The following is a 16,700-nucleotide window of genomic DNA, read 5'->3' on the forward strand; positions in this document are numbered from 1 at the left end:
AGCGTAGGAGAACATGGCTTTTTTCCCATTTGATCTCAGGTTCGAATCCTTCTGGGTGCTACTTCCTCTTAGGGCTAGCCACTTGGGTTGTGTGTGGGAGTCCTTACGGGCCTATGATCATCTGCTCATAATTTAAGGCTAAATGCCTGAAGCGGTGTCGGACATTGACCTAGGGATTAATTCTTGGTTTCTTGGCAAGTCAGTCATTGCACTCGGAAGGTTCGACTACCATCTTAATGGGATAGTCGTTCAACGAACAAGGTGCATTGCAGCCTATAGGGGCGGGGATACCCTAATAAAAAAAAAAAAAGTTGGTGGGCAGGGATTACCGGATTACTTTTTTTTTTTTCGAAAACAATTACCGGATTACTAATTTACTACTATCCGACATCTAATTCTATTCACGTTTTTAAACGACCGTTTTCTGCCGTCGTTTTTTAAGAACTCAAAGCGTCGTCGTTTGAAGTGCAATCATGGATCATTACAACCATATAAGCCATTCGTTACAGAAAACCCCTTGGTCGATGATCATGGAGACCGATCATCCTCCTTGCACTAGCACCAACACCAAAGACAACAACGCTTCGACCAACCCTCAGCAAGAGAAACGGCACCGTTGCATCTTCGACCTCCCGCCCAGCTTCTTCGATTCCTGCCACCTTCTCTCATCCCCTCACTCCTCTCTGACTTCAATCTCCGAGCCGGTCGATAACTCCAACGACTCCACCGCCGAAACCCTAGAAGTCCCCGAAAACGACGAGAAAACCGCCCAAAAAGATGTCGTAGTGACACCTAGATGGACCTGCAACACCTGCAAGGTCGAGTTCGAGTCCCTCCAGGACCAGCGCTCGCACTTCAAGTCCGATATTCACCGATTCAATGTAAACCGAATTCCTTATCTTTCATTCTCCTTTTTGATTAATCGGGTTTAATCTTATTGCACTTTAGTTGAATTAGGACAATTTAGCTGTGTGTGTGTAATTTATTTATTTAATTTTTTATTTTGTAACAGAGAATTTTATGCTGTTATTGACTAATTGTTTGAGTCAGCTCTCTTGTAGACTGTATTGCATAATCTCAATTGTTGCAAATTGTTTGAGTCAGCTCTCTTGTAGACTGTATTGCATAATCTCAATTGTTGCAAAAACTTCGGAGAATTTTATGCTGGTATTGACTAATTGTTTGAGTCAGCTCTCTTGTAGACTGTATTGCATAATCTCAATTGTTGAAAAAACTTCCATTTTGTTTTGAAGCATCGTTTTGTTAGTGTTTTCTGGAAGAGTTTTCATTGCGTTTGGAAAGCAAAAAGATTTGCTTTTTATGCTAAAACAAGCAGTTAATGTATTAAGGCAGTATTTGCAAGAATAGGTCGGATGCTGACTTGCTGTGTCTTTGCTTGTGTTTTGGTACTCTTCATAACTCTTATCTTTTGAAATAATTTATGCCCCGCCCAAAAAATAAAAATATAGAAATAGAAATTCTGTTAATGATCAGTGAAATATGTTTCCTTTATAAGCTTTACCAAAATTTAGAGAAAACAATTGTTTTTAGGTCAGTAGAATGGCAGATATATTGATAAGACTTTTGGAATTTTTTATTATTATTTTATTTTATTTTGTGTTTTTTAGGAATGCTAATTTGAATCATATTCTTGGTTATATGTGACAATAGGTGAAGCTAAGCATTGCTGGAAAGAACATTGTGAGGGAGGAAGATTTTGATGAGTTGACCTCTGATTCTTTCAACGACTATGATATATCAAGTATATCAGGATCAGAAGATGAAGCCGACAAGGGATTTGTTCCCAACAGTGATTTGCTTAGGGGAACGAATGAAAACTTTAAGCAAAAGCTATTTATCTGTCTTAATACGGGAGAGAGAGTTTCGGTTTGGAAGAGTTTACTTATGAATGAATCCGAAAGTGTTTCTTATGAGAATGATGTTGTAGTAGACAATGGTAGGTGTGTGCCAGAGAATGAAGTGATCAAGAGACTGAAAACTTTGATTCATGAGCCTAGGGATAAAACCTATTTGAGAATTGTGTTGCTTGCAAGTGGTGGGCACTTTGCTGGTTGTGTCTTTGATGGTAACATAGTCGTTGCTCTCAAAACGTTCCACAGGTTAGTATATTTTCTTCTTTGAATGAACTAAATAGTGGAAATACGGAGATTTTCTTATTTGTCTTTATCTTTGCTTTTTGCTTCTCCCCCGCCAAAATGGGGTAGAGCACTGTTCCCTATGGTAGCCTTGCCTTCATGCACATAGTGTATGCCTTAGACATTTCAGTGACATGCATTGGTTGAATGCCCCTTAAGCTTTGAAGTATCGACTCTACAGATTAGCATTTACTCTTGAGGCATCATCATAAGCCGCGCTTCAAGGCAAGCTCTAAGATTTGAGTGGCACGTGGCTTTTTAAAAATTGTCTTTAATAAACATTTCGTCCTAATGTTGTGATTGTCAATGTTTCATGTTACATAACCTTGAGATCAGGGGCTTGTTTGTCAAGCAACAATACAGAACAATACATAACAGCAACTGTTCATGTACCTTTTTTTTTTTTTTGTTTTTCTTTTTTTTTTATATTTTTCAATACTAATCAACATAAAAACATTCCCACTTTTTATATCACATCAATAATTTTTTGTTACTATTCAAATAAAAAAATTCACTACAATACAAAATTTTTTCACTTTTTTATACAAATTCTTTTTATTTTATATCACATCATTACTTTTTACTAATTTCAAAACTAACAACCCACTACTCTGTTATGTTCTGTTCTGTACATGTCTTTACCAAACAAACCCCAGAATCATGTATGAAGCATGTTTCTGCAATGCACCCATGGGATGAGTCTTATTGCAGCAAAAGGCAAGCCTTAAGCTTTAGGCTCATATGCCTTCTAACATGCCATCTCTAGATTGTGGTTTTCATTGACTCATTGTCTTAAATTCACTTTTCATTTTCTAGGGAAAAGTTGCTTTTGTACTTAGTTGCTACTACTGTTTCCAATCTGATTTGGATAACTAACACAGTGGGGCACTTTTTGGTGACTTGAGGATGAATATTTGCAATCTTTGTTATTTTTTCCGGTCTGCTTTAAGTTAATGGGGCTTTAGGAGAGGAAATAAACTTATCAATAGGCGCCATTGAGCTAAAGCTCAAATTGCACCTCCTCTCCTGTAAGAATGGGGGTGGACAGTGAAGTTGTTGATTTGTTAAAGTATTGATTAAGTGATTAAATTTACCTCTTCCTATCAGCTTTTAGGATAAGTAGTGATTTAACATAGTATCAGAGCCAAAGGTCTTGAGTTCGAACTTTGACTCCGTCATTTACTTCTTATTTTAATTAAATATTCCATGTGTTAAGTTCCACCTATTAAAAAGGAAGTTTGAGCCCACATATGAGGGGGAGTGTTAAAGTATTGAGTGAGTGATTAAATTTATCTCTTCTTGTCAGCTTAAACTTTTGGGATAAGTAGTGATTTAATGTGATTCAATACCCACTTGACGTGTAAATTACCGATCAACAGAAAAAAAAAAAGAAAAAAGGAAAAAAATAAGAAAAAAAAAAGAAAAGAAAAAAATTTGCTCAATAGTCGTTGTCTACAATCGTTCAAACATTTTATATCTACTAAAGTATGCTTGAACTCTTCTTTTTGTCATGTAGATATGTTGTAAGGGCCAAGGCTGGAAAAAAACAGTCATCAAAAGATGCTGGAGGCAAGGCTGTACATTCTGCTGGGGCTTCACTTCGTCGATATAATGAACTGGCTTTGAAGAAGGTAACTAAAGCTATATTGTTTGCTTCAACAGTGTCTTAATTTTTTGAGTTTTGTTTTATCACATAATTGATGTGCACTTTGGTATTCTGGCTTATATCTATGAATATCAATTCAAACTGCTTGACACTAACACATCATTGCTAGTGCTTTAAATTTTTGCATTTTAGACATCTTTTGGAAAACATTTGCCATCCATGTCGGTGATAATTTTCTATAATCCAAACATTATTTTGTCTTCAATTTTGTCAATTTCTTTCCTAATTTACTCTTCTATGATATCTTTAACTCCAATGATTATTCTTTTTGATAAACAAATTAAATAGCCTTAGCTGTATTGCATCAGAATTTAAGTTGGGATCACAGACACATGAATCTTTGAATGCATGACTATACCAAAGTATGGATTTTAAACTCTTTTAAGGTTGACGAATTCTTGTCTCATGTATTTTCAGGATATTCAGGAACTACTTGCTTCTTGGAAGCCTTATTTTGATGCTTCCACTTGCATCTTTGTTCATGCCCCTTCAAACAACCGTCGACTCCTCTTTAATGGGGAACAACCTTATTTTAGCCATCAGCACTGTGTAGTTCGAAATGTTCCATTGACTGTTAGGAGGCCTACCTTGAAGGAAGCCAAGCGTATATATAGCCAATTGACACGAGTTGCCTATCAATTAGATGAGAAGGAAATTCCACCAAGCATCGAAGTGGACTCATGTTCAAGTGTGAGTACCATAAATAATGGCAGCCTAGGCTCCATCAAAGAAGATGTGGGTAACAAGTTGGGCCATAGGGATAATGTGGATGCTTGTTCAAGTTACAAAAAATCTGAAGCACTCTCTATGTCAAGTGAGAGTGAGATTGAACTTACTGGTAGATCAACTCTTCTGCATGAAGCAGCACAATCTGGCAATGCTTATAAGGTTTTGGAACTCCTAGAACAGGGTCTTGATCCTTGCTGCGAGGATGAAAGAGGACGGACCCCATATATGCTGGCAAGTGAAAAGGAAGTCAGGAACACTTTTAGAAGGTTTATGGCCTCAAACCTTGATAAGTGGGATTGGCAAGCTGCTAAAGTGCCTAGTGCATTGACAAAAGAAATGGAGGAATCTCAAGCTGCTAAGCAGGTAGACATTTGTTTCTGTCAACAATGATGTATCAGTGAGTGGCGTAAAATGAGAGTTAAATGACTCCTAAATTCATACATCATTATCTTGGTTATTTGCTCTGTGGCTTGAGTGCCATGTCTCATTCAATTTATTTCTTAAATTCACGTATCTGTTATATACTAGAAACATCATATATTGAAGGGAAATATTAATGCAAAGAGGAAAGGGCATTATAACCGGAAAATATTAATGCAAAGAGGAAAGGGCATTATGTTATCTAACCAAAGTTTTAGAACATTCTACAGAAACTGGGTAAAAGAATACACAGTTGGGATCTTGGTGGTTGTGTCACTTATTGTATTTTGTAGCACAGATATTCCATGTTAGCTTGTGCAGCGTCAGAACACATCATGAAGAGCCACATTACCTTGGGGTGGTGTCAAACATCATTAAAAAAATGGATTTCCCGGTATTCGCGTGATTGTGTAACTTCTTATCAGTCAATGATATTCACATACATAATGGTTTTCTCAACCAAATCTGTTTTCTCAGTAGTGATGCATTTTCCCTTGCTTTCTTGATCTAACCATTTGTAGATTAAATTCTATGCTTAACATGAGAGATTGGTTGTTTTCCTTCCTTTGTGGTTCTTCAGGCAGAAAAAGATGCAAAGAAGAAAGCAAGAGCAAAAGAATTGAAGAAATTACGTAAAGAAAAAGAAAAGAAGGCTCAGGTGCATAGTGCTCAATTTTTTTTTTCTCATATCTTGTGAAAAGATGGTAATGGAGAACTTGTTAGCCTTTAGCTCTTGTTTTGTTTTATGCTCTCCAGAATTAAATCTAGGTTTACCAGGGATTTATTTAGATAAAGTTTGAAGTGATCTGATTCCTTTTTATTTCTGTAGCTTTTAGCCAATAGAAAGGAGTGGCAGTGAGGAGTCAACTTCTAGTAACTGATTTTTAGTATAATGAAATTTATAGTTTGAATTACCCTCGTGTGTAGCATTAATTATTAGAGTGTAATTGAAGTTCAAGCATCTTAGTTACCCTGTTTGGATACCACCTCAGAGATTTTGTCAAGTTCGTTGAGCTTGGACCTTGAGGCATGGGTGCATGACCTGCTAAAATTCAATGATTCCAATCATTATTCTTTCTATTAGTCCGTTTGTTAAATTGGAGAGCTATAGTAGCCAGTTGTGGCATTCTGAGAAACTTTTTGTTGTTTTATAAGTAAATGCAATTTATTAAAAAGCGCAGGAGACGCAATCCAAGTATACAAGAGAAACATCTAGCTAGCACAAGAAAAAAGATCAAGAAAAACATGAAAGTTAGAAAAATTTAAGTCAACAACAGCTATCTAGTGATAGAGTCTTGAAGAAAAAATCTTTTAGTTGCGCTACTGTCCATTCATTGTCTTCAAAGTTCTGATCATTTCTCTCCCTCCAAAGATACCACATAAGGCAAGAGGGGGCCATCTTCTATATAACAGAATTTTGAATCCTACCAAAATACCCTTTCCAGTAAGCAAAAAGATTTGCCACTCGACGAGACATAACCCACGCCAACCCTACAAGGCTAAATATGGTTTTCCATAGGGCATTAGCCATCTCACAATGTAGTAAAAGGTGGTCCACTTACTCTCCCGCTCTTCTTAGACATGTAGTACCAATCAACCACAACGACATGTTGCTTTTTAAGATTATCCATGATTAGAATCTTCTCTAAGACAGTCAACCAAGCAAAGAGAACCACTCTTAGGGGAGCCCTATTCCACCAAATACTCCAAGAGAAAAGAGTGTTATTGTGGGAACAAGGATATTACAGTATGATTTAACATCAAATAGCCCTCTCTTGGAAGGAACCTAACAAAGCTTGTTTTCGCCACCCCGTCTCAATCTGAAGGAGTACAACAAATTGAAGAACGAGGTAAAGAGATCCACCTCCCAGTCGTGAGCCACTATGAGAAAGTTAAGATTCCATTTATGAGAGTCACTAGAAAATTCCAAATGATCTGCCACGGAAGCATCCTTACAACAGGCCAAATGGAGCAAGTCCAAAAAAGCTGCCTTGAGGGCCTAATCCCCACACCACACGTCATTCTAATATTTTATTAATCAACTAAAGCATGTTATCCACTGCATGTAATGTTCCTGCTTTTTAAACACATTTATCCTTCACTATTTCCATTTCTGTATCATATCTTCAATGTCATCCTGGTGTGATTTTGCAGTCTGAGGCTGCCCTAGGCCAAAATGCTTCAAAAGTTGTAGAGAATCAAGGAGCAACTTCAACTTCTGTTCTCAAGGGATTGCATTCTAGTAGTGGTTCACAGATCTCGAAAGAGGTTAGAATTATAAAATTGATATTATTATTAATGTTGTTGTCATGATTAATACTACTGTTGAAATTTTGAGTGTAGAGAGCCAGGCCCTGGCTATGTTTGGGAACAACTCTTCCACTTTCTCCTAAAAAAGTCAATTTCATTTTTTTCCATTACCAAACAATTGTCTTTGCTTTTCTCTAAAAAAAAAGTTCAAAACTTCTTTCTACCTTATATTACATCGATCAAAATTTCTTCATTCTTTCCCCTCTCAAAACTATTTACCAAACACACCTATCTCACATGAAATTAATACATAAAACAGCATTATATTGGTTTAAAAATGCTTTTGCACAGTTTTTCCTTTTGTATTCATAAGGTCATCAAAAGGCAAAACTTGAGTCTGATTTCTGGGTCGTATGCAGGTTTTTTTGCTAATAACATAGATTGTTTTTAAAGGTTTCAATTTTAATTTTGATTGGAGCAGGTGCTTGCTGGGGAAGGGCACACTTAATTTATTACCTTACTTTATTTCCCTTCCTCCACATCAGTGCCTTTGATTATTCAATCACAATTACATTAATTGTATGAACCTTTTTTTTGTTTTTGTTTTTGTGACTGAATCAGGAGGAGCTGAAAAGGGCACTGGCTGCTGAGAGGGAAAAGAGAGCAGCCGCTGCTGAGAGGCGATTAGCTGCGGCTGCAGCCCATAATGGTCAAGGTAATAACGTCCCAATTGTGCCAAGCTCTTCACAACCCAAAAGTGGGTTAGCTGGCGACCTTACTTGCTCCTGTTGTAGTACTTCGCTGGCGGGTAAAGTTCCTTTTCATAGATATAATTACAAGTACTGCAGCACCTCATGCATGCATGTACACAGGGAGATCCTTGAGGATGAATAACAGAAAGCCCTTTTTTAAGTAAGTAATTTAATCTTATTAAAAAAGCGCAAAGGGCACAACCCTAATACACAGGAAGTATAAAAAAGAATTCCTATCACAAAGCCCTTAGTATTACTTTATAAATTTCATGGTCTAATTTTGACTTCTTAAACGCATTCAATTTAATTTTTGTCTTTCACTTAGTGTATCTTGTCTCATTCTTTTGGTAAATCCATTGAAGATGTAAGAACAGCTTATATCTTGACGTCTCTAAAACTTAAAAGAACCGTGAACTCTAAACTTCATTCTCCTAACAAAAGGTCTATGTTAAGAGGACTCTCTACAACTGCATGTAATTTTTGCTTTTTTCGTTCGTTTAAAAAAAAGTTTAGGTAATTTTTTTTTTTTCTACGACTAATTTGGCTTAAATACAACATGCATTGCCAGTGATATAATGGCACGTCGTAGGATATGCTAAGTTGTCTCCCATATGTGGCACAAGGGACATTTTTTTACGATTTTAAGGGAGGTGATGTGAATTTTTGTAAAAAAATGGACAGTAGTACCAAGTGGGTATTTCAATTATCGATAGGTATCTCATGTGATACTTTTTGAAACCGAGACGGCCGTTTGATAATGATCCTTACTATAGGTACAAGAAAAGCATTTAACCTTAAAAAGAAAATTGCATTTCAAAAACGGGAGTTTTGCCAAGACTCCTAAAATAATATTTTATTACAATTCTATAAATTTACGTGACAACTTGTATTTTATAGAAATATGTAAAGTGAACTACTACCTGGTAGTACCTTTTAGTGACTGACGTAAATGTCATGTAAACTATCATGTCAGTTTGTAACGTATAGTTGTCTACATTTTAGTGTTTTTAAGGGACTTGTATTAAAAGTCATAGTACTTCTAGCCACACTCAATTAGGAATTGAAATTAAATGGCATCAAGAACAGACAAATATCTATCATCACAAGGCAAATATATTGTACACAGAATTTAACCTGAAACACCGGCAAGTCCTCCAAAATTTCAGGCCATACTATGAATGAAAGATTGGCAAAGGCAATCCTCACATCTTCGAGAGCTACATCATTGAGTAATCTAGTTTGCCATAATTCTAACAAAGTCATCTAAATACCTAAAACAATCAAAATCACAAGCACCAACGAAAACACGTTGATGTATGCAACTCTCATTGGAAAACCTTTAACAAAAGATTATGGCAATTGTTAATGGTAAAAACTTAGACCATGCACTAATGGGGACTTTGAAAGTCAATTGCAAGGATAAGAGAGCGTATTCTTCGCATATTCATTTACACCCAAAAAAAAAAAAAAAAATTTAAAAAAATATTCGTGTTAAATCTCTATTATTCCTAAAAGTTAAAGTTGATTAATCATATAATTTATATTTTAACACTTCTTCTCACGCGTGTATGCTCAGGACAATGTTTGAATTCAGGGTTTTTACTCTGATACCATATCAAAAATCGTAAATAAAAACGAAGAAGGTTAACAACTAAAAAAAAAAAAAAAACTTTATACATACGTATTTCTTGATATCCAATCAATTACATGATAGGGTATTTACGCAAGAAATTTGGGAGATATTTGATCCCATGCGAATTAAATGTGATTATTGTATACATGGAAGATATTTCTGTAAAAAGAAAATGTTATCCTTTTTTGGTAAACTCGGTAGGTGACAACACAATTTTTTGCTAGGGTTTCTTTCTCGTTGATTTTTGGTAGGTAAGTGAACTATGCTTTGCTTTTCTTCCTACATAACTAATGCCATTCACATTTCCAATGCTGCTTCTGCCTCCCATACTCTCCTTGCAAAAGACAATGCAACTATAATATATATCCAATTATCTGTACATGAATGACACTGTTGAAATCATGGGCTTCATGTCAGATTTTCCAGCAGTCTCAACTCTTGATCAAACTATACAACTCCAACCTGGCTTTGCAAGTTGGTTGGTCAGCCCCACTGCCACAAAAACTGAGCCTTTTCCAGTAGGAGCCCCTCTTCTTCGCATCGCTGATTAAGTTGCCTTGGCGTTTCCAACCAAAAGTTTGATTTGATGCAACATATTCTGTTACCATATTAACTTATTAAAGATTACAGTTTTAACCAAATCAGTATCTTCCACTCGTGTAGAGTTTTTGAACCAATGGTTAAGCCCTTATCAATTGGTATTAGAGTAGGCATTACATCATAGGTTTGAGCCATAGAGAAGGCGATTTATAGGCTAAATTAAATTGTCTTGGTATTATGTATGAGCATAGTATTAAATTATTGAACATAGGTGAGTGGAACCGTCAAAAGAGAAGTCAATATGAATAGAGTGTACTGTTGTAGACATTAAATCAGAAAGCGTGATGGTATACAACAAACATTTGAGAAAATTATATTTTTCTATCTCCCTTTTATTACTGAACCATAGGGTACATGTAATTTCTTCATTTTTATCCTCATGTTGGCAGTTTCTCGTGCAGCTCACGTTTCTCGCATCCATGTGGGTCCATAACAATCTGTAACAATCTTTTCTCTTTTAAAAGACCCTTGTCTTTAAGTGTTAAGTCAAACATGGTTGGCTTTGATGCCAATTCATAACGGCATAGCTATTGATTTAAAATTTTCAAAAATTATTGGATACTGATTTGGTTAAGTCCTTTTAACTCTTTAAGATCGTAACCCTAAAGTCTCAACTTGGATCGACTGAGTGTATATATTGGGCATATCATAATCCACTAATGAACAATTAAAATGCTCCAAATAAAATTGATTACCCTGTTCATGAAGAAAGGTCCATGACAACCGAAGCCAAACCTTCGCCCGCCATCTCAACCATTGCCTGTCAATTCTAGGGTTTGGAGGCACATAATCTTCGTGCACCCCAGCTTTCGCACCGTTGGAAAATATCTGAGACTATTCACAATCACCGACTTTTCGTAGAATTCGAACAGGCGGAGTGACGGCGTCGTTTTGTCATTTGGGAAATATACATAACTCATCGCTGAAAATAGAGTACAAACCGACATTGACTAACCTTCTAGAAGGATCTCCGCGCGATAAAAAAGCTTGACAAAATTTGCAAAGCTCGATTGCTTTAGGAATTTGTAAGAAAAGAAAGGCTCGCAAGTCGCAAGTCGCAAGTCGCAAGCATAATGGTTAGTCTCTCTTCGCGTACTTTCATCGAACACCTTAACTTCATGAATTAAACCATGAATTCACGCTTTTTGCTTTTCTTGGCGTTCTGCAGTCAGTTACGCTGCACACGAATCTCGGCGACATCAAGTGCGAGATCTTCTGCGACGAGGTCCCCAAGGCTGCCGAGGTCAGTGCCCACATTAACAAATATTTCTATATTCTGTTTGTTTCCTTCGAAAAAAAAAACGTTTCCTCCAGAATTTTCCGGGGAAGTTTTTCTTGGACCTCTTATTTGCCGAGAACCTGAGAAGAAGGGAAAGAAAGGAAATTCGAACATTAGGGCTTCTTGGACCTCTATTTGTTTTCTGTTGAAATAAATGAAGCAACTGCAACTGAATGTTATTTAGATATTCACACTCAGTTCCAAGCGTTCTGTTATGCTGCAATTTTCGCCGTATTGTTGAGTTGTTCTACATCATGATGCGCTTTCTTATATATATATATATAAAACATAATCTAAAAGGCGGGGCCATCTTACAATTATGCTAAACCCTAGCCAAGCAAGAAAGATATGCTCTGATACGCTTATTGGGCATGAACTGTTTATAGAATGAAGCGTTATATTGTATCCTAGTTCCTAACAAAAGCAGAGAAAGTAACTTGAGCACTCTCACTTCTGATTAGCATATAGTGCATTGTCTTGTAATGCATTTGTTTTGATTATTTGCGTTGCTTTGTACTGCATTTGAATTGGCAACTTAAGAGTTTTGTGAAGTGGAAATTCACCATGATATGTGTTGCTGCCTTGGTGTCTCAAACCCTTGTTTTAGTGATGATGTACTTGTTCACAATTCTTGCGATTCACTTGAATGCAGAATTTTTTGGCACTATGCGCAAGCGGTTATTATGATGGGACCATATTTCACCGGAATATTAAAGGTTTTATGATTCAAGGTGGGGATCCAACAGGTACCGGCAAGGGGGGGACCAGTATATGGGGCAAGAAGTTCAGCGACGAGATAAGAGAGTCTCTCAAGGTAAGTTAGTCAAATCCATGAGGCATAGTTAGGCTGTTAGAGTTTGCCATTTGCCTGCCGTAATATCTTTACTTAATTTGTAAATTTTGGTTGGTTACCTCTTCTATCAAGTGCAATTGCCATAGCCACCATTTTGTTTTTATTTCCCAAATAGGACTGGCAAGCTCCTAGTTATTTGACTCTTTGACCTATTTAATGCAAATTGATAGCAGCATGTTAACCTGACTTTCATTACTCTTGGACTGCCAATTATTGTCACTACATCCCATACAAGGAGCTTCTTTTTTTTTTTTTTTTTTTTAATGACGGGGAACTCCTTCAAGGTAGGGCCACTTTGTGTACCCACTCTGTTGGACAAACTTCTGACATGTGCAAAGCTCCCCATCCACACAGATAGGGTAAGACTCCGACTTCGCCGGCGGTCTTGGCCCCAAAACACTTATTTGCATCCAATGGGACTCGAACCTCGGGAACTTTTTCCAACTAATCCAAGTAAAAGCAATTGTGTATTTTTTTTCGTCATGCACGTTCATTGCTAAATAGGAGGGAGATTGGCTTCCATGCCACTCTTACTCATGCGCTTGCTCCTATATAAGTTGAGTTTAAACCTCTAGGAGAATTCTTTTGGAACAAGGACTCCATAACTTAGCTAGGGTCCGTTTGGTTTTCTCTTATATAAGGCTTGCAAGTTCTTAGTGGTGGCTATGAATTATACGTTTTGGGCCTGGGAATAATATTTTGTATCCTCCTTCCTTTACTTTACTTTGCAGGCTGCAAGCTAAAATTACCCTGAAAAACACAGTTCAGTTTTAGACCCAACAACACCTTGCCCGGGGGGGGGTGTTGAACAAGTGTTTATAACAAATATTACCAATTTTAACATTATGCAACACACTGCAAGCAAAAAAATTCATCACACATAAAATAACCAAAAATCACATAAAGCATATAGACATTCAACACACGATTTTGGTTACGAAGTGAAACCCTTTGAAGAACTCCTTAAAGGTAAACCATATGGGATAGTCAAACCCAAGAAACTTATCAACTGTAGAAAAATTCAATTACAAGGACACTTAGGTTTTGTTACAGACACCTTCCTTGTATAGATAAGCGACCTACTTATCTCTTACCGCAGTAGCTCCAAAACCTCTAGGTAATTCTTCTATTAAGCTTCCTCTTGCAATTCCGAAACTTTGGTGGCTGAAGGTTTTTGTGAAATGGTGTAACCAGGGATGTAATCGAGCCGAGCCGAGCCGAGCCGAGTTTGAAGATTTCAAGACTGGCTCGTTTATGAGTCAAGCCTAAATAGTCGAGCTCGAATTCGAGCCGAGCTATAAGTTGCATGTTCAAGCTCGGCTCGTTTAAAATTCGGGCGAGCTCGAGTTCGTTGAAAATGACATTCGAGCCGAGCCGGGTTACTCGATAAGCTCGGCTCAACTAAAGCTTGAGGTAGATTATTAAATTTTTCAATGAGTGATTAAAGCAGAATTCAAGCTCAAGTTTATGAACAACCTCTATGCATTTATTAATAACATAAATATATAATATGTAATTATATAAGGCATATTATAAAATATAGTACATAACTATAGTTTGTAAGTAATAAATTAACAATATGTTATTATATATAACTAGAGAGTATAAACTATGGTATATGTGTAATGTGAACAAATAGTAAGTCTAATATATTCTATATAACTAAGTAACTATAATATAAGTATAATATATAACTATTGTTAATCATGTATGATGTGATATGTATATATATATATGCTAACTATTTAATATTGTTATATTGTTATATACTAACTATTAATAACTTAATATGTTAATTTAACATACTAAATATTGTTATCAAAGTATTATAATTAATATGTAATATTATATATGTTATACTGTATTTACTATTTACTAATATATATGTAAGATATGAACGAGCTAACGAGTTGGACTAATAAGCCAGGCGAGCGATCCGGTCGAGCTTTAAACGAGCTGAACTCGCGAGTCCCTATCGAGTTTTGTCGAGCGAGTCGGTTATGTATCACTTACTAATCGAGCAGGTTTCTACAGTAACGATTGAGTTTTTACAATATCGAGCTCGAGTTCGGATCGGGCTAAACCGAGCGGGTATCGAGCGAGTTGTCGAACAGACTGGTTTATTTACATCCCTAGGTGTAACAAACTCGAAGAGAGAATTGATCTTGGAAGCATGGAAACTAAATTTGCTAACTTAGCAGTTAGCACAATAAATAGACAATTGAAGCACCTTGGGAGTCATGCATAGCTTTCCTTAAATACCCTTAGGTAAAATCCCAGTGTTTAGTCCAATAAGAAAATTGACGTGTAATTTTGCTGGCGGTGTCTAGACATATAAGTAAGCTCGTCTAGACAAGGCTAGGGTTTCATGCCTTGAACCCTAGTGGTGTCCGGACCTATTCGAACCCATTTGTGAACGAGCTTCTTGAGGGCTCCAAATAAAAGCTTCTTGTCTAGACCCCATCGACCGTATTTGCAAACGAGGCTCTTGGTTGCTCCAAATACAGCATCTCGTCTGGACACCATCAAATGATTTTGCGGACGAGGCTCTTGAGGGCTTTAGATACATTTCACTTGTCCAAACCCATGCGAACGGTTTTCCGAACTACTTTCTCGGTGGCTCTTAAGTGTCTTGTTCGGACATGTGCGAACACAATTCCAAACGAGTGTCTCGGTGGCTCTTTATAACACCGTGTCTGGACATAAGCAGACAAATTTCCAAACGTGACCTTTGTTCTTCACAACATTGATGAATTTTGTCAAATACTCCTTAGTACTACCCCCGCCAAGTGTTACATTCAAACATAGGTTTTGAACACTGAATCGGCTAATAAAAAAATGAACACAGCATAACAAGATTTGAACTATACTCGAATAATCATGATCTTAAACCAAAACTTCCAACATTATTAGGCCAACCTTATAGAAGTGGTTTAATTTGATACGCAACCCCCCTTTGCCTCATATGGACATTTGGAGAGGAATAATCGCACATTTAAGGGTGTTGAGCTGTCTACAATCTTTACTATTGGGATCTTTGTATGAGTTGATATCTGCTTTTGATAGTTTCCTATTCCTTCTTTTGTGTATTGTATAGATCTTTTAAAGTCAAATTGTAATTTTTAGGTGAACCTTTTGTCTACCTGTGTAAACGAGGTTTCTCCTCTTTTTAATACAACTTATTGTACTTGTATTCATTCTTTTGTGTACTGCCTGTGTGGCCATGTGTATGCACCAGCATATTTGTTATCATCTCTTGTTTACCACACCGTTGGTTGGAGATATGCTTAATTGAGTAATATTAGTTTGGAAAAACTTAATTCTGATCTTTATACCAATAATGTTCTCCTTTTCTCTATTTTCCAGCACAATGCAAGGGGGATACTTTCAATGGCTAACAGCGGCCCCAATACTAATGGAAGCCAGTTCTTCATAAGTTATGCAAAGCAACCACATCTAAATGGATTATACACTGTGTTTGGGAAAGTGATCCATGGGTTTGAAGTCCTTGATCTAATGGAAAAGGTATGTTACTGAGCTACAGTGCAAAAAATGTTTTTCCCTGTTTGGTTGGAAGTAAACTATTAATGAACTTTTTGGAAGTAAGGTCTTGGTGAACAGCTATCTATGAGATTTTATTAGCCGGCCAAAGGACTGGTAGCTTTGCACTCTGTGTTTTTGGGACAGTGACTTCCTTATCCCATGCTTCCCTATCTAATTCTGTACTCGTGAAGAAAAATTGCCCATCCTGAATTTCCCAATAAAGAAGATTGAATGTAGAATTACTGACTTGAATTTGGGTTTGTGCAGACTCAAACAGGTCCAGGAGATCGACCGCTTGCAGAGATCAGACTCAATCGTGTAACAATGCATGCTAATCCGCTAGCTGGTTAGTCTCAGCTTGAAGCATTTTTGGCTGTACTGCATTCTGGGGGAGGGCTCTGTGTTATTAAAATTTTAGGATTGAACTCTTGACCGCAGTTTACTTCTGATCGACTGTGGCAATGTACTTGAACTGAACTAACACAGAGAGAGAGAGAGAGAGAGTTAGAGAGAGAGTCATATTATCTTGAGAATTATATAATGCTGTTATTTATTTGTATGACAGCATTTGGATAACTTGAGAAATGTAAAATTGAAGCTGGCATTGCACTTCCAACTGCTTTGAGTATTGCCATGTGATATTATTGTAATTACTTACTACATTTAGGGTTCAATCGAAGTTGCTGATCTTGTTTTGTATTTGGCCATAGTGTTTGTGTGCCTGCTTGAGGCTGGGATATTGCCCAGTATTTGTGTTAACCTTGATCAGTTTTGCAATCCAACAGCAAACAGAGGTTTTTTTTTTTTTTTTTTTTTTTT

The 16,700-nt window shown here is 36.8% G+C and overlaps 2 protein-coding genes across 2 annotated transcripts; both read left to right on the forward strand.

The window, feature by feature from the left end:
- Window positions 1–512: 512 nt before the first annotated feature.
- LOC133863903 (uncharacterized) lies at window positions 513–8,141 on the forward strand. The gene is made up of 7 exons (XM_062300043.1): window positions 513–881; window positions 1,672–2,120; window positions 3,673–3,787; window positions 4,240–4,914; window positions 5,552–5,629; window positions 7,126–7,239; window positions 7,843–8,141. The coding sequence occupies exons 1-7, from the start codon at window positions 525–527 to the stop codon at window positions 8,113–8,115; spliced, it is 2,061 nt and encodes a 686-aa protein (XP_062156027.1). The 5' UTR covers window positions 513–524; the 3' UTR covers window positions 8,116–8,141.
- Window positions 8,142–11,143: 3,002 nt separating this feature from the next.
- On the forward strand, window positions 11,144–16,580 carry LOC133862550 (peptidyl-prolyl cis-trans isomerase CYP18-1). Its single transcript, XM_062298379.1, has 5 exons — window positions 11,144–11,282; window positions 11,375–11,449; window positions 12,138–12,299; window positions 15,705–15,863; window positions 16,149–16,580. Exons 1-5 carry the CDS (start codon window positions 11,280–11,282, stop codon window positions 16,230–16,232), a joined length of 483 nt encoding a protein of 160 aa, XP_062154363.1. The 5' UTR covers window positions 11,144–11,279; the 3' UTR covers window positions 16,233–16,580.
- The last annotated feature ends 120 nt before the right edge of the window (window positions 16,581–16,700 follow it).

This window comes from Alnus glutinosa, chromosome 3 (genome assembly GCF_958979055.1).
Source record: "Alnus glutinosa chromosome 3, dhAlnGlut1.1, whole genome shotgun sequence".
Lineage (NCBI taxonomy): Eukaryota > Viridiplantae > Streptophyta > Magnoliopsida > Fagales > Betulaceae > Alnus > Alnus glutinosa.

Coding starts and splice junctions, on each gene's coding strand:
- LOC133863903 (XM_062300043.1), top strand. CDS start 525: ATGATCATGGAGACCGATCATCCTCCTTGCACTAGCACCAACACCAAA. Junction 2,121..3,672: donor GCTCTCAAAACGTTCCACAG/GTTAGTATATTT, acceptor TTTGTCATGTAG/ATATGTTGTAAGGGCCAAGG. Junction 7,240..7,842: donor GTTCACAGATCTCGAAAGAG/GTTAGAATTATA, acceptor TGACTGAATCAG/GAGGAGCTGAAAAGGGCACT.
- LOC133862550 (XM_062298379.1), top strand. Junction 11,450..12,137: donor AGGTCCCCAAGGCTGCCGAG/GTCAGTGCCCAC, acceptor ACTTGAATGCAG/AATTTTTTGGCACTATGCGC. Junction 15,864..16,148: donor TCCTTGATCTAATGGAAAAG/GTATGTTACTGA, acceptor GGGTTTGTGCAG/ACTCAAACAGGTCCAGGAGA.